Genomic DNA, 18,392 nt, shown 5'->3' on the forward strand with positions numbered 1-18,392 from the left:
AAAGCTTTTCCAGGAGACTGATGATTTTTTTAAAAATCCAGCTCATTTTAAACTTTTACTCCAGGGAATGTAGAGAATAATTTTTAAGAATGACGCTTATTTGCTTTCTTTGTAACAAGGGGGAAAAGTTGAGGAAGCCGGTCAGTGACTTTCAGGTCTAACTGTGCAAATCCGACTAAGCTATCTGCCTGTATGAAAAAGCAAAAACTGAACTGCTGAAAAATGGAAAGAAAAAAGTTGGTGTCTTGAGCCCTACCTTGAGGTAGGACACACCAAGGGCCAGGAGTCTTTCTTTGAAAAAGAAATAAAATAAAATAGCATTTTGTAGTCTTTTTAGAGGGAATGTAACCATTTTGCTGCTGAATGTAATTGAATGGAATACCCAAATTGTTAAGCCAGTGAATTTTGAGCATCTTATTTAAGTGACAACACAGTGAACAGATGATGGCCATTGCTGACACTCAACACTCTGGTTCAGCTGGTCTTGGTATCATTTAAATAATTAAAAGTAAAGACAATATGACCATGTCCTTCTGATCCTATTTTCACAGAAGCCAGTCCTGTACTTGTTTACCTTAATAAAAGGTCCAATTGAAATTGAATTGCATTCAGAAACAGGGTGTGGGAATGCCTCATATTCACAACAACCTTGCAAATAGTCACTCTTTTAGGATGAATGACAGCTAGACAAGGAGTAATAATTTCTGTCACATATGAAATATTGGATTATCTCTTTAAGGAGGCTAGTGAGGCTATCTGCAAGGATGTTCCACAGTCCATTGGGAAATAGATCAATTTCTGGTAACCCTTCGTCTGCCATTAGATTTTTATATGTATGTGATATTTAACGGTGGGGTGGGGGGGAGGTCCTTTGACACAGCCCATGTCAGCTGTGACAAGAAGAATAGTTTCATGTTCCATGTATTATTTAAGTTTCACAAGAGTTCTAGAATTCCCTGATGTGGGATGTAGAAAACCAGTAGCAAAATGGTTCATTGCACGGGGAAAATGAGTGGCATTTCATGAAATGAATTAACTGATACCACGATATTAGTCCAAAAAAAGGAAAGGCAAAAATTGAAACTAAAAAGAACTGTCTTAGGGGAGCGAAGGGGGGCAGGAAGGAGGCGGGGAAGAGTGTTTCATGCTTATCAATGTGATGTTATCCTGACAATGTATACCCTTAAGGAGCATGCGACTAAATTTTAAAAGTATTACGTACAGAGATTCAAATGACACCTTTGGAAGAGAGAAGTGTGACAGACTTAATGAGATTCGAGATCCAAATTAATGCTGAACTCAATACAACAGCAGCTGGCAGGAGGCTAATCATTCTGCTTACAGAGACCAGTCTTTGTTATTTATTCGTTTGACTGTTTTCAGATGGGATCGACATAATATATTAATAACCAAATGCATTTATAACTACAAAGTCTCTGACACTGTAAGAGGTTAAGAAAACGTACTGTCACAAATAAATCTTTTTTTTTTTTTGGTTGTTGTTGTTACTGTTGTTATATTTTCTCTTTGAACTTTTGAAATGTGAAATACAGTAAAACCCCCTTATAACACAGCTTATTATTTTATAACTTTGGAAATGCAATAGACCAGATTGAGTTTCCTAATCATAATAACAGATCTATAGAGTCAACAATTGATGTCACATGGCAGGCCTCTGAGGCTGGCATTTGTCTTATCCCTTTAGCGCTGTTGTTATAAAGGGGTCCCACTGTGTCAGGGAGTGTGTGTTGGGAAGGAAAGCCGTTTTAGGATAGAAAATAAACAGTGGGTCAAAATGTGATTGCTAATCAGTACAAAAAGACCTTCAGCGACTGACCTTACTCCCGGAGTCCTTGGCTCCACATTCCCCCTTATCGTACCACCATTTGTTTTTCAGCTTGTCTAAGATGCCTTGTTCACTGAGTTTCAATACTGCAAGGTTTACAGGCGTTCTTCACGTGGGAAATAACATAAATAACATTATATTATGTTATTTTATGTTATTCAAGCTTCAAACTACTTTAAAACTATAGAAAGCGATAAAGCAGGGGGCCCTGGCCACAGAGTAATTTTAGACACTGCAGGCAACCTGAGCATTACCTTATAAAAAGTTAACACTACAGCAACGCTATATTTACCAGGGCCTGCCCATATCGCTTTGAGTAATCGGCATACACTGTTAAATAATGAGGATAGAAAAAAAGGCACTCCTCAGATAGGCTGTGTGTGGTGAGGAGGGTCTCCCCTCAGGTGACAATAGTCGGCGGCAGCTTGCAGTAGGTTTGTGAAGGAGGTGTGTTAAGTTTGATCTAACTGGGTGTCTTGTTGTACTTCCAGACAGAAAGCAAATTTTATGCAGGAGTCGGGAAAAGGACAGACCCAGAAGGGGAAGTGTTTCCATATTGTGGACCGAGACAAATGGATAAATCCGAACAGAATTGAAAATAGATTCTACATAAATAACATGCCTTCTAATTAATTGTCCTTTATCACACAAGTCTGTTGCCCAGCTGAAAATGATCTTGGAAAGAACTGTACTACATATGTGTCCTTACTCCACAAACACATAGTCTAAATTCTTTTGGACCTACTGGTCTTAGTATTAAAGGTATATTGTGGACCTCCGTTTTGGATAAGGGGAGTATTTTCAACAATGTAAAAACTGGTCTACAAATTGTTTTCGAGTTACTGATTGGCTGTCCCTCTCAATCATGGCCCTCATATGGCCATATGTCTGTGGTCAACTTAGATCCCCAGAGGGCAAACCAGATTGTTTCAAAATAGATTATTAATATGGCAGGACCTAAACCAGCAAAATGACTCTGCCACTATTGGGTAATGCTGTAGAGAAATAGTTTAATATTTCTATTAAGATAAGACTTCCTCAACTAAGAGGCTAGTACATATCCCCAGGAGGCCAGGCCACTGCTCCTTAGTCCTTTACTGCTTAAAAATATAAGGACTGCATTCAGAGCCACTGGGCAAGTGCCTGAAACCCTACTGGTTCTAGGATAAAGATTTTTCTCCCTTATAAATGTCTTCAGCTATAAAATGGGAAAAATGACCTTTATCCTGCCTTCTTTCTAGAGCTACTAGATTTTAAATGAAGAAACTTTAATGACTTTGGATAAAAAATGCATCATGTAGAGAGGGTGGCATAATTCTGAGGCAATAAACTGTGTGTTCACATTCATGGGAGCAATATTGCCAAATATTAGTGCATGTTGGTCTGAATGTCACTAACTTAAAAAGAGGAAAGCAGAAAATTTATGGAACTGTGAACATGCCGTAAAAATTTCTTAGCCTATTTTGGATAAGTTGAACCCACTTACATATCCAGTCACTAATAAGACTTGCTATAGTCACAGAGATCTGGTCTCTATCATACAAAGTCCCCAAACCTATTTCCTTTCTTCCCCCATTTGCTATTTAAAACAGAGGGGCCACTTTATCTTCAGATATTCTGAGAAAGACATAGTCATTTAAAAATAATGCAATTTCAGAGTACTTGTGGTTTGAATAAGTATAAATCTTTAGTGTCAGGGAGTTAACTTTCTTGGTTAGCGTAGGGCCTGGCAGCCAGAATATTTGGATTTTGTATCTCGCCAAGAAATTCAGATCCTTTTATACTCTAAACAAGTTCCTTCATCCAATGCTCGGAACCCCAGGTTTCTCAAATGCTAACCAATTGCTTGGAATGCAAAACAACAAAAATATACTCAGATAAAACTTTGAGCCTCTTTAAGATATTATTGGCAGTGAAAGTTAAGCCAGGCTTTCAAATGACAGGCAGGCCATTGATGGCCCTGAGTTTAGCGTTGGCGTTGCCTTCTCCCCTATTCTCCACCGTCTGATGCTCTTCTTGCTCTTCCTCTCCCCTGTTGTTGTCTCATCACTACCACTTCTCCTGCAATGCTATGCCTTAAGCCAGGCACTGGCACCAGGCTCAGCAATGTGGCAATTAGCTCAGGATATAGGGGAAGATGCTTTCCAATGGCATATGAGTGACCGGGCTCATCAGGACCACAGGAGAAACTACAAAGCAAATTCTTCCTCCTTTCTGTGCTTCCTCTTTTCTTATTGCAAAGGGCCCAGTGTCCTCATACTGCTACCTGACTAAGCCCTTACCTGGTCCTGTCCTCCCTCCAGGTAATATGTTCTTCAAATTACGTCATTCATTTTCTTCAGTACTGCCGCTAACCAGGTCTTAGGAACAGAGCAGTCTCTGTTCCTTAGGTACTCACACTAAGGTCTAATAGGGAGATTTCACTGCCCCTAGAGATCCTAGTTTCAGAAGAAATTTATCAACCCTTAAGTGAACTGCATTCATAAAAGTGTGGCATGTCAGTTTAGAGTAGTTGTTCTCAAAGTGTGGTCCAGGAACCCCTGGAGGATCCCTGAACCCCTTTCATCAAAAGATCTGTGAGGTCAAAACTATTTTTATAATAATACTAAGTGCCCTTCTCACTATTATTCCTTCTTGATATACAGTGGAGTTTCCTGGAGGCCATATGATGGGTGAAATTATAATAGATTGATTGAAGAAGTAGAAATGAGAATCCCATTCTCTATATTATGCTGGATATTAAAGAGATTTACAGAAATATAGACAGTGCCATTCTTCTCACTATTCTTTTTATTGTTTTAGAAAAATAGTTATTTTTCATAAAAGTATATGATTTATGTTAGCATATATTGGGTTTATTATTTTTTAAAATGAATCAATGAATTCACGAAAATTTTTTCAGTTTTAATTTCTGATGTGGTAAATATGAACAGATGTAACACACATAAAGAAAATCTATTTGGGGTTCTTTTTTTTTGTATATATGTATTTGGGGTTCTTAATCATTTTTAAGAGTGTAGAGAGGTCCTGGGACAAAGCATTTCAGAAACACAGGTTTTGGAGGAGGGAAGGCTATTCCTGTGCTAGGGGTCCATACTGGGCTGCCACTGTCCACTCTTGCCAAAACCCAGGCTCAGTACATCGGTGACTTAGCAGCCTACTTCTGAACAATGGCTTATCCCTGCCTTAGGCCATCTAGTGGCTTCCACGAACTGGCTCTGGTAACTGCTCTTCACTCCCATGGCCTAGGCCATTACAGTGTAGGTTACTTTAGAACAACAGTTTTCAACCAGAGGCCATTTTGTCCTCCAGGGGACATTTGGCAATGTCTGGAGTCATTTTTTGTTGTCACACCTAGGTAGGGGCTGGGGGATGCTACAGGCATCCAGTCGGGAGAGGCCAGGGATGCTGCTAAATATCCTACAATGTACAGGACAACCCCCACAACAAAGAATTATTTGGCACCAAATGTCAGTAGTGCCAAAGTTGAGAAATCCTGCCTTTGAGTATCCAGACCTCCTGTGAGATACCATAGGACTTTAGAGAATTTTGACAAATGACCTACTGTTAGAAGTTTAACCTTGGATCAGAAAATTAATCACAGGGTTTATGAAACCTGGCGGGGAACCAATGTGCTTTTGGGAACTTCTAAATAAAAATGAGGGAGAAAAACAAACATTTCAAGCAGCAGCACAGCCAACAAGCATAAAAGCTGTAATCAGAAATCACAGATAATACCACTTAACAAGGTTACAATAGATGCCAAGAAAAGAAAGTACTTTAAAATCCCAATCTCCTAGAACTCTATGTTGCTGTGGGGTAGACTAAATTTCTGAGATGGCAGAGGAAAACTGCTTTTGTCCACATAGTTTTCTTTCTTACTGTACCTTATTAGATGTGTTATCTAGCCCAATCCTAACCAACTGAAGGTACTGACACCCTCTCCCCAACACACACACACACACACTCACACACACACACTCTTACACATTGGTATTTTGAAGGAAGTGGAAATAGGTGGGCATTTGATCATTTTGAATGTCATTTTCTCCATGAAGCTATTTTTGCTCTTCAATGTTTTCTGTCTCCTCAGTCACTTCTACCTTGCCTTATTATTTATGCCTATGTCTTATGTCTCCCACTACACTGTGTGCTTCTCAAGGGCAGGGAACATGGCTTGTGTATTTGTATCTCCATTTAGGATATCTTTCTTAATAAATACTTGTCAAATCAATAACTCTTTTAGCATTTTGTTTTTCAACCTAGTATATTTACATACTTATTATTATGATTATAATTATTGGTCAGGTTTCATGATCACCCTAAGAAGGTAGATTTATGGTGTCTATTTAATACATAAAGAAATTGAGGCACACATACGTTAAGCAATTTGCACAAGCCTCGGCAGCAACTTATGGGGCAGGTCAAAAGGCCTATTAATATACATTGAGCTGTGTTCTGTACATTCTCCAATGGAATACACAAAAGGGTAGCATCCCTCTTTATTTTTGCTCTTCAGGCTTAGATATTTGTGATGATTTTATTTTCCTTTAGGGACCCCCATACTCCAAATAACTATCAATCTAGCAAGGACATATTTTGCAGCTGGGGCCTTTTACTGTGGTGCAGCAATATGTCTCCAGTGTAATGTTTCACAGCAATTACTGCAGGCCCTTAACTGGTACCTAAGAGAATTATAAGTCAGAAATATTTATTGTACTCACCTCAATAGAGAACAGAAAGAATTAAACAAAGTAGGTCAGATTCCTATCGTGGAAATTAGTCAGGCATTCTCCCCTCTGAAGGGCTTGCTATGAACTTTTTGCTGAGTAGAGCCCTCCTAAGACAAAGACATGGGTCAGCAGGCTTAGGGAGAAAACAGGAGTGCTTTGTGACATAATTTCAGGAGGACTGGGAACATCCCTCTGTCCAAAAATATTTATCTCACTGGCAGCTGAAATTCCACTGTGAGAATTTCACATCTTTAAGTGACATACTTTGTTAAAATACAAATCTTTCTGAGAAATGGGAAATGAAACAAAGAGTAAATACTTATAAACTACCACTCTTTGTTCTATTTTGTCTAAAAAAATGTTTGAGTTGGGGTGGAAGAGTGTAAGGCTCCCCTAAGAAAACATTTTGTGGCGTGTAAGTCATAAAAATGCATATGGATTGTTGATCAGATGCAGAGAGAGAAATGGGAATTAGATAGTCATTTAAAAGTATGTGAAGTTAATGCTGACTTGTGTCTCAGTGATGATTCCTGAGTGTGGGGAACAGTCATGGAATTACATCTGTCTGTTTTTTATATAGGGGATAGTAATATAATTCGTAATACTTTGATAATGAGTTCAGTTTTTGAAGAAAACATTATTGGATTATAAAAATTTCTGCTTATCTCTACAATCCACACCTGCCACTAACTCAGCTACTAAGACTGCTCACAATCCAAGGCCTCCCCCTGCCAGCTGGTGGTCGCCTGGATTCCAGGCTCAGTTCCTGGGTTGTACCAACCAGCCATTTTAAAGAATCAGTGTTATCTTAGTGATGGCCAACCTTACATATGGAGACAGCTTTAGGATAAGAATGCCATTGATTTTTTTTTTTTCTGTGAAAGTAGAAACTTAATTTTTTAATTTTTATTTTTTAATTTTTTTCTGAGACAGAGTCTTGCTCTGTTGCCAGGCTGGAGTGCAGTGGCGTGATCTCGGCTCACTGCAACCTCCACCTCCAGGGTTCAAGCGATCCTTCTGCCTCAGCTTTCCAAGTAGCTGAGACTACAGGCACATGCCACCATGTCCAGCTAATTTTTTATATTTTTAGTAGAGATGGGGTTTCACCATGTTGGCCAGGATGGTCTCGATCTCTTGACCTAGTGATTTGCCCACCTCAGCCTCCCAAAGTGCTGGGACTACAGGCGTGAGCCACCGCGCCTGGCTGAAACTTAATTTTTTTAAAGAAACAAAATAAATAAAACTTTTGATATATTTCAAAAGAACTGCTTAATTTATTTTAAAGTTTTAATTTCAGGAAATACCTAAAATAGTAAATAGTAAATAGTAGCTTAGAACCAGGTTGGATTCCTTATTATGAACAAGGAAATGGTGAAGAGAATGATGTGAAGGTGCTGAGCTTAGGGGAAAAGAAGGAAAATTGGGTCTTGTGAATTAATTACCAAGTTGATTCTGTGAAATAATCTGGTGATCCTGAAAGGGTAAAGAGAGGAATCTATACTGTCAATATGGCTCTGGGCCTGAAAAATATCAGAACCCAGGGTGTAGTATGATTTAGTCCCCTGAAATATTATGGGATATATGCTACTCTAAATGGCTTCACTTCTCCTTTCAGAGCAGGGACACCTAAAGAGCAAATGTCTGTTTAATTAATGATTCCAGAAGATCCTCAACGGGGCCCTTAGGAGAGATAGATATATGTGTAAATATGTAGGTTATGGAGAAAGACAAGGAGATCACAGAGAAGTAAAAGAAATATATGAGCAAGGGTGGTGCATTTGCACAGTCAATTAGAAATCTGCTCTGATAATACATTATCTGGATGATGAGAATGGAAACTTATCACGGCCTAAGCTGGAAGCCCCTGCCTCACCCTATCCCTTAACCAAACCGTTGCTCTAAGTTACTAACACTTGCTTCTTGGTATCTAGATCTTTTGGGAACAACTTTTTAGAAATATCTTTGGCCCAATGGAGGGAGAACAGCCATCCTCTCTTTTGCTAACTCTTTTACTGAAGATGTTTCAATTTTTCACGATGACAAGGCATCTTTCCAAATCACTCACTTGCCTCTCTAGCATTCTCTGGAAAAGCCCCAGCATCACCCAGGACATAACAGGCATGTACAGGCAGGCAGTCACAGACATCTCTGCCCAGGTTGGTCTTGCTTTATTGAGTTGAAGCCAATCGATGATCAAGCAAAAGAAGAATATTTGCTGGATTAAAGAATTTACTATGTGGTACTTTACATTCCTTTCTGTAGATTAACCTGGAATATGTATAATGAAGGGATTTCTCTCTCCGTATAGCAGCTGTTTGAAGCCATGGCAGTTCAAAATATGCCCTTGAGTACACTAGTGTCTGAAGTCCTTTAAAACAAATCTCTATCCCTTTGTTTTCACAGGGGTTCCTGAATGTAGGCTTCCAGGAAAATGAGGATTTTGTTTCAATCCTTGTATCCTTGGATCAGCCTGGGCTTTCTGTACAACCTGGGAGCATGTGCATACACGACTGCTGGCATTACTGAACTCTGGCAACCCAAATAATCCTCACTTAACAAGGGCAGCTACAATGATTTGCAGAGTTATGCAGTGCTTAGCTGCTAGAAACCACCTCCGAGAGAGTGTTTATATCCATGTAGTTCACAAATGTAGCTCAAACCTATTTAACTCCTTGCTATTGGGATAATAATTTAACATAAGTGCAAAGAGCAAATTCAATAATGCATGCATATAACATTAAGAGTTGAAAGCTGTGAGTCATTTCACTAAGGGCCTAACAATGCTAGTGATTGAAATCTATTGATGAGCATCTATGCTGCAGCAGTAGCCCCAGAAGCAAGTCTTACACATTTGGATAAAGCCAGTGACATTTCTAAATTACAACCTCTCAAATACAGAGAAGTAGACCCCTTGATTCCATAGGCTGTGTATTTCACTGATAGATTTCTACTAAACTGCCAAACTGGACCTCTGTTCAACTTCTCCATCTAGAAGTTGAACCCAATAGTCTGGGAAGACCTCTTACTCAATTTGTCCCTGACAGAGAGAAGGGGCTCAGGGAAAATGCTAAGTTTTGAGCAAAATGTGGCCATAGAAACTTTCTCAAATACATAATTGGTATGATTCACTTGAAAACTCTGGTTTAAGAACCTTTGAAAAATCAAACTATCAAATTGGTTGGGTTTTATTATGTATAAATGTGTTTTCTTTAGTTCATTCCAGTGGCACCTAGAGAAGAATAGAATGAGAAGAGAGAAACAGATCTGTACCAGAAACTCACATGATGTATGTTTCTGAAGATATTTAACTCATTCCCCTGATCCTAGACAAAATATGCATTGAGAGTTCAATCTGATGGGTGCCAGCATCCTCTTTATTCTCCAATAGCCATCCCTTGACCATGACTCATAGAAAAATAATCAGTTTTAGCTAGATTGCAACAAATGAAGTCTATATATCAGATCTGAAATCAGATCTAGTTGCCATGCTAGGGCATATACCACCCTCTTTTAGCATACATTCTAGCATCTACACATCACATCTGCCCTTCCAGCAGTGATGTTAGACAGGACATACAAATAGTCATATGTGTGTGTGTGTGTGTGTACATATATATATATACACACACACATATATATATATATGAATGCCATTGCCTTAGATCTATATTTTGAGAAATATTTGCTTCAATGCCAGATGAAATTAAGCAAAAAGGTGAATCCACCACTTGGATAACACTTTTGCCACTTCTGATCAATGGGGATCAGCCTCCCGTGCCAAGGGCCAAATGCTATACCGCTCTCTAGAAAGTCAAAAGAGAATGGATTTCAATTGTTTGCAAAAGAAATTTGCCCCCACCCTGCTCCACCAATCCCAACTCCCACCCTCACCAAATATATTTCAATTGCATCTAATTTTTCATGTTTCTTTTCCATGGCTGTCCTACCTTTCAGAGATTGCATATAACCTTCTCTTCAAATGAAAGGAAACCAAATGATTTGCTCTTCAAAGGGCAGAAAGGGAATAAACATACACCATTTCACTGTCTGCCACTGCAATGGCGTCTTTGCTCTTGGCAATTGTATAACAGCATTCTTACCTTCAGGCTTTTCATTCTTGTGCTCTTTCTGTAGCTCAGGTGTTGGATATTTGGTCATTATTTGTCAATAAGAAACACATTCATGTTATCAGGATAACACCAAAGGCAAATAATAATGTCGTAATCATAGAAACCATGTTAAGGCCACAGTTAATTTTTTAAAAAATCATTAGAATGGAATTACTTTTTAAAAATGTTTTCTTTCTGGATTACATTTTTTTCCGGTGGTAAAATTTATTCTTTAATATCATTTGGCAAAATCAATGGTTTTGGCAGTCATTGGACTGGTTCAGTTCTTAAGGCAACAGGTCCCTTGCTTGAAGCAGCCACTTGAGAGAAAGTGAGGATTTGCTCTTGGGAGGAAGACCTGAGTAAGTTCAAGGAGCAAATTTAGTGACTACCAGGAAAGAAAACTGTCAGGTTCTTCATACTTCCAGGAGGCAGTACCAGCATAGAATCATGCAAACCAACGAAGAGCACAATATACTCACCCTACTCCTCGATCCCAAACCAGAGTCTTGGGGATTCACAGGAACTTCTGCTAAGACCCAGGAAGTGCCATCGATCTGTAATGATTCTTGCCTACACACATAACAGTGTCAATAAAGAGTCATTGGGATCCATCTTAACCCTGAGTATCTGAAATGTCAACCTTTAGGGATGGCTCCTGCCAATAAAAGGTCCATTTTGTTGCAGGCAAAGGCAGATGCAGATTCATATCCATTACCCACGGCCCAAGAAAGTCAAAGAATTCTGGGTGTGAAAGAGAAGTGGTTAAGAGACGGTGGCATAGGAGAGGAGAATTGTAGACATACATGGAAGAAGAAGAAATACACACAAAACTGAAGATCTCATGTATACCAATGGGAAATACAGTATAACCTCATTCATCTATGTACCGCCAAATATGAAGCTGAGGGATTTTGGAAATGGGCTGTCCGAGACTGTAACTTTTTACTATCTTTGAATAGAAGACTTGCTAAGCAAATGTATGGGATTTAAAAAAACAAAGATAGCTAGTGATAGGGAGAACATGTTTTAATTTCTTCAGAGAACAAACTCTTTTCAGGTACCTTAGGAGCACCCGTGTGAAAAGAAACATCACTGATTTTAATTGCAGGCATTTTTTTTTGAAATGATTTAAACAAATTCCCTATGTTTTTTCCTAGCATCACATTTGTCAGTTTATTCTAGTTCCTATATATTTTTGAAGATATAGTAAAACTGCATTTCTCTATCAATATTCTATAAATCACAATGAGCATCTTACCATTTGTTTAAATAATGGAGGTTCAATTGCACATCCTATCCTCCTCCCTCATGTCCTTATATGCCTTTCAAGTTAAGGCACCCACCTATCCTACAATTCTCATTGCAGTCAAGGGGCTCAGAATGGTCCCTTTAAATATTCTGTTACAATGTTCCCAAGAGTACACATGTGCTGATTTTCATCTTGGAATATAGGGACACTGGGAGTCTATTTTAATCCCTGGAGAGGACTAAAGTCTGGTATAATTCTATGGTGAGGTTGGGTAGGGTTTGTTAATAGCTTTCCACCTCAGTCACAAATAGCTCATTTCACTGACCCTACCCTGTCTAGTAAGGTAAGGCTAGACGGGAAAGCAAAGCTGGTGCCCTTTACCCAAGATTAAGGGAATGAAGTAGGGTGAATGAGAACATACACGTTTGAGGGGACAGGCAGCTGTGGAAGGAGACTGATGTGCCTATGTGGTAGTTTTACACATAAATCCTCCATTCTGTTGTGATTTACAGTGATAGACTTTCACTGGCTGTGTCACAAACCCCTGGTGATCTGGGTTTATCGCTGAAACAACCTACTGGCTCTTAATTACTGCATCTGCATCTGCACACACGTTGTCATAAAGCATGAACACAAAAGGGTGATTTGCAGGTTAAAAATTCCCAAACCACAGCTCTAACTTACATGATCCTTGCATGTGCATTTACAGTTCATCAAGGAATGATCAAGTCTGTTTTGTTTAGGTCCTATTAGCTCAGGTTTGGGAAATTGGGAAAGCCAAGGAGTATTCTGGTTCCAGCTTGTAGGTCTGGTTCAGGGGCTGCCTCAGAGACTGACCTTGTTCTTAATTCCTTGTATCCATAAAAATAAAATAAAATAATAAAACATTAGTTTTATTAGTTTAAGCTCATGCACGTTTACGACAACCTGAAAATTTTCTGTTTCTTTCCATAGTATGGTAACTTTTCTAGACTAATCTCAGAATGTGTAATGTCTCATGCCAGAGAAGAAAAAGTCAATGACTTAACATAATTGCCCATTTATCATTATTTAAAGGTTGCGAGAGAGAGAGAGAGACAGAAAGATAAGTGATACAGGTATTTCTCCCTCTCCTGGTTTCAGAGATAATGGGCCTGAAAGTGTTTTTGAAAAAATAAAAGCACTTATAAATGTCAGGCGTTGTAATTATTGTCATTTTTAGTAATCAGTACTGAGGGCTGGAACAGCTTAAATACGCCATTTGCCTAGTAACCAAGGTAGTTGTGAATGAACCTGTTTCTTATGGAAACGTATCACATGCAATCAGATTCACATTGCTCATTGGATAGGTGGTAGTGCTAAATTGCCATCTGCAATATTATCACAAGAGGTGTCTATGAAAGTCAGCAGAGATTTATGACAGCATTAGCTGTGTGACCTTCTCAAAGTCATCACCATCTCTGGATCTCACTTTCTCTGTGAAATGATGGTATATTTAACAGTCAGTTGTCATATTAACGAGATGGGACACAATGAAGAGATGTAATCTCAAGCCATTTTGCTAATACAGTAAAACTTCACTGATGTCGAGGAACAGAGGGAAAGGATTGTCTGAATGAATAAAGCAAGTCCTGTATTACAAAATAGGTTTGAAGAATGACAATTTTATTTCTTTAAGTCTATTTTGTAATTCAAACTGACTACAAAACATTGCCTTAGTGGAGATCCTCGTGAGAACTACTTCAGCAGATAGATATGTAACGAATATGATTATATCTAATAAGTGCTTTCAACATTTGAAAAGGGTTTGTTCTCTTAAGAAAAAATTCAAGTGACATTCCAGTCTAAACTCTGCATTTGCTTAACAAACCTTTCTTGTCCTCATGCCTGATAATATAAAGTTAACTTGTAGACTGGTCCCTGTCTAGTTTATCACAAATTATTAATCAGAGGGCTCCAAATTAATGAGGTTTTACTGCTATTTCTACCTCCTTCTCCACTGATTTTTTTTTTTCATCACTAATACGTAGTGGTAACCAGATTCACGTTCATCTCTTGCCCCTTCTCTTGCTCACACTCAGAAAACAGCAGGTAGCAAGAAGGAAGAAGATAAAGGCAAGCTTCTTGGTAATCCAGAAATGGAATAAGCAATCGTTGGGTATGCAGCACTGATCATATTATTATCCATAGTTGAGAAAAGGGTTGACTTATTTCAAAAGACTGGCTGTAGGAATGACCAAGAAAAGCGATTTGAAAGATGCCTGGCAGGTAGCACTATGGTTAGAGAAGTTGAAAACATTTAGGATCTACTGAAATATTTTTCTATTTGCATATCAAAATTCAGATAATCTGGAAATCGTGAGCTGTCAATAAAGTTACTTGATAAAAACTTTGCAGCAGTACTAGCTGAGGAAAAAATGCTTGATTGCTGGTTGTAATTAAAAAATAGCTGGTCTAAAGTTTTGGGGTCTTCATGTACCAAACATCTGGGTGAAAAGTAAAAAGTCAGCCAAATATGTGCAGATTTTTTTGTTTGTTTATATAACATCAGACGTCTGGTTATCTGAAAACTTCTGAGCACTTGGCATCATGTGGATGTTTTAGAGTCATCTTGTTACAGTCCATGGCTCCTTTTTAACCATGATGAGTATGAATGATGAATTCGTGAGAGCAATGCATCCAATCCAGCTCAATTTTCATTCTGCAACTCACTTCAATGATACAATTAGGTTCTCCGTGCTAATAACATGAGAAAAAGACTGGGAAGACAGGTGCTAAATACTTTGACCATCAAGTTGGCCATTGTAAATATCAAATGAGCCAAAAGCTTGGCTAAATTGTCAGTGTCATCAGTTCACACTGGTGGGAAAGAAAGTTACTGCTTTTTGACACATAGTAAAACCTTGATTAATTGGAATCCATAAGGGATGAATGGAATTTTCAATAAGAACACTCATTTTGTTCATTGTTGGCTAATAACAGTTTTTCTTAAAATGCTTCTATCTACTTTCTCGCCTCGGAGAAGCAGCCTCTAACGTTTGAGGGTCAATCCAGATGGAGAGAAGATAGAGGAGAAAGAGCCGAATGTGACCCAACCATAGGTCATCTCTTGGTAAGTGATTTTTTAAAAAATCAATTCCTTGCAGTCTTCTTTTTTGGAATACTATTGCTGCTTTCTCATCAATGTGAAGTACTGAGGGGACAATTCAGTTAGTTGGGGTACTGGTTAGGTGAGTTCTGGTTAATCAAGGTTTTACGATAAAAGGCCATGCCAATGCCTGGTAAGATTATTTGCTGAAGAAAGTTCTTTTAAAATTTATTTCTTTGAAAGTGTTCTGGATCAGTGTTTCCAAACCCATATTATATTTGCAGACTGGCAAACTAACTTTTCCATCAGGATCCTGAGGGATAGAGAGGGAAAGAGAGGAGCAGAAGTGCAACCATTGTCTCTGAAGAAGAAAAGTTTTGGCTTGCCTGTCTGTTGGTCTGTGGTTGGGAAACACTGTTCTTCACCTTAAGATGCCCATGGGATCTTGGTCGTACAAGAGGTGAGTTTACATGCTTCAATATAATTCTCATGCCTCTTGGGCCATGGAGGATTCTTTTTTCAGGTCCTCTCCTGTACTTACCCAAAGTGTCTTTCCATGACTTGGTATCGTGGCTTCTGAGCTTGCCCCTATTTCTTGTTGCTTGGATGATGGCTATTCATTCATTCTAGCTCCAAAGAGCATTAGAAGTCAAAGGAATGCCAAGTAAGATGGGTTTTCTCATGATGGCAGCCTGGATAACAATTAGACCTACCTGAACCAAGAACATGGCTAAGAAGAAGCTAAATCAGGGATTCATACATACATATAGTATCACAGTTAGGCGACGCACTTGCTTAAATACACAAAATGTCTCTGCAAAGTCTCTATATGGGGTGGCCTATTGAAGAAAGACCCCATTTAACTTGAAACTGAGCTTGTTATTTGGCTTTCAAGTTAAGTGGGGTCTGCTTAAATGGGCTATCACATATAGAGAACAACATCTCATCACTCAGACACGTAATTGAAGAAGCCACCCTTACTCAACCAACCAACCTCTGTGAGCAACCATCACAACCTAGAAAAAAAAAAGGCTACGCCCTGACTTTTCAGTAGATGGATCTGATTTTTCATACCACTCAAATGAGGCAGGCGGGGACAGTCTCACAGGAAAGCCTTGGACTCTTGAAAGCCTAGGGCATTGAAACCCACATCATGGCTTTCATAAGGCAACCAATCTGGTGGGTGAAGGAAGGGAAAAGGTGTGGTTGGAGCCTCTGTCTGGGAGTTTAAGAAGGGACCCAAGTTAGATCAAAAATGTGGGCAGTGCCCTAAAGCCTTTTTGTTTCCCAAAGCTGCCAGGCAGGGGAATAACCTGGTCATTCCACTTTATGTGTGAGTCTTGTGCTCTCTCCTCAATAATAAGATAACAGTCTTGCCGATTACTCGTCACTAAGGGTACCCGGTTGTGGTGACATTGAGGCTGACCTTGGAGTCACCGCCCCCGCTGCCGCACTCTCCTTTGTCGTACCACCATTTGTTTTTCAATTTGTCCAAGAGGCCTTGCTCATTCAGTTTTAATACTGCCAGGTTAACAGCATTTCTTGAAACGATAAAACATAACTTGTAAGAAAATGCACAAATGCTTAGGAAATCGTTAACGTATAAAAAGGAGCACAAGAGGACAAATTGGCTAAATTTCACAGAACGTGGAGCTATAAAAATGTCTGTACAGCAAATACAGGGTTAAATATTGGAAGGTGGCATGGAGGATAACATTTGCTCAAAACTGAAGTGTGCGGGATGGGGAAATTGTCTTTGAGAAAAAAAGTAACAAGAACACCACATCCATGCAATTAACATTCGTCACATATGGCACCATAACTTGGCTTTTACCATTTAAATTGAAAAAGCCGTTGAACTGTAAAATTAAAACAGCAACAAACAGTCAGAGAGGACAAAACAGAGAGAGAACATTAAAAAAAATGGATGCATTAAATAGATGAAACCATAATTTACCGTCTTATTTAACTCCATGGAATATTGTAGATTTTAAACTTTTAAAAGTTACCTCAAAATCCACAAGAAAGAAAATGACAACAAAATGCATCAGGGTAGGTGGAATACTATAACAACACGGATATTGTTATATTATTCCACCCACCTTAATGCTGAGCCTTTAGGGGTTGCCACACCATAGCCTTTGGAATCCAGATTTCCACCAACTTTCATCGTATCACATGGTTTTCTCTGCTCAATGTACTCATTCATGGTTGACTCCAGCAGGAAGGCGAACTTTCCCTTGGACTTTCGCACTCGGGCCACTCCGTCTGCTGTTGTTTTGGTAAACACAGATGGCTCCGCTGATTTCATGTAAGACCACATTTTCTCATACACAGCAATTTTGGATCTCTGCACCAAAGAGATAAGAATTCTTAGAGCTGCCAGATATTCAATCTGGACGAGGGTTAGTGCAGTAGTTTTTTTGTTTGTTTTTTAATTGCAATCCACAGTAATAAAAAACACGTTACACTGCAACCTAGTAGACACATTTGTACATATGTAAACATTGTTTCCAAAACAAGCTCTCAAAACGACACTCACCCTTGCTATGTGTGATGCTCTCTGATATTTTCTATTCTATTCTAATTCATTTTAAACAATGTTGCTCAGGACCCACTAAATGGATTCCATGACTCCACTAATTGGTTGCAATCTTATTTGAAAAACACTTTCTTAGTTCAATCTTCCTCTCAATGAAAAAATCTCCTCTACAATATCCTGCTATGTTTATCTAATCATAGCAGGATATGCCTAATCAAAGACCATTGTAAGGTAGTGTACAGCCATTTCAGTCAGCCCACTCCAGCATGGAACATCAATTATCATAAGAAAGTACTTCCTTATTCTAAGATGATCTTTGTTTTTCTGTAGCTCCCATTCCTTTTTACAATTTCAACTTTTATTTTAGACACAGGGGGTACATTTGCAGATGTGTTACATAAGAATATTGTGTGATGCTAAGGTATGGAGTATGGATCCTGCCACCTAGTTTGTGAATATTGTATTCAATAGGTAGTATTTTAATCCATGCCCCTCACCCCCTGGTACTATCCCCTAGAGCTATGTAAAATAATTCTGTCCCTTTTTACAACGGTTCTTTTTTTATGTACAACGGTTCTTTAATTATTGAAAGGCCTTTATTATGTCCCCTTCTCATCTCTTCATCAGGTGAAACTCTGATATTGTTTCCAGAACTCTCACAACTTTGGTTTTCCACTCGTAGGCACATTGTAGTTGGTAATGTCTGTCTCTAATTGGAGTGTTTAGAAATAGACATGGTACCCCAAATAAATGACCAGAACAGAATGAAAAAAAAACCAAAACTTTTGCTTCTTGTTTTAGAGCATTCTTTTCTTCTTTCTTTTTCTTTTCTTTTTCTTTCTT

The 18,392-nt window shown here is 38.8% G+C and overlaps 1 protein-coding gene across 3 annotated transcripts in view; it reads right to left on the reverse strand.

Annotated features, from left to right (window-relative positions):
- The window catches only part of GRIA3 (glutamate receptor, ionotropic, AMPA 3), a 329,309-nt gene that overhangs the window by 8,930 nt on the left and 301,987 nt on the right, over positions 1-18,392 (reverse strand). For 2 of the 3 annotated variants that reach the window (XM_011962193.1, XM_011962195.1), the window contains 2 exons: positions 17,110-17,357; positions 16,434-16,548 (listed from right to left, as the gene is read on the reverse strand). In XM_011962193.1, coding sequence (XP_011817583.1) covers positions 16,434-16,548; positions 17,110-17,357 — 363 coding nt within the window. Of the gene's footprint in view, positions 1-1,837; positions 1,953-16,433; positions 16,549-17,109; positions 17,358-18,392 lie in introns of all 3 variants that reach the window. The other variant, XM_011962194.1, reaches the window with a different exon arrangement.

This window comes from Colobus angolensis, unplaced genomic scaffold (assembly GCF_000951035.1).
Source record: "Colobus angolensis palliatus isolate OR3802 unplaced genomic scaffold, Cang.pa_1.0 Scaffold580, whole genome shotgun sequence".
Classification (NCBI taxonomy): Eukaryota; Metazoa; Chordata; class Mammalia; order Primates; family Cercopithecidae; genus Colobus; species Colobus angolensis.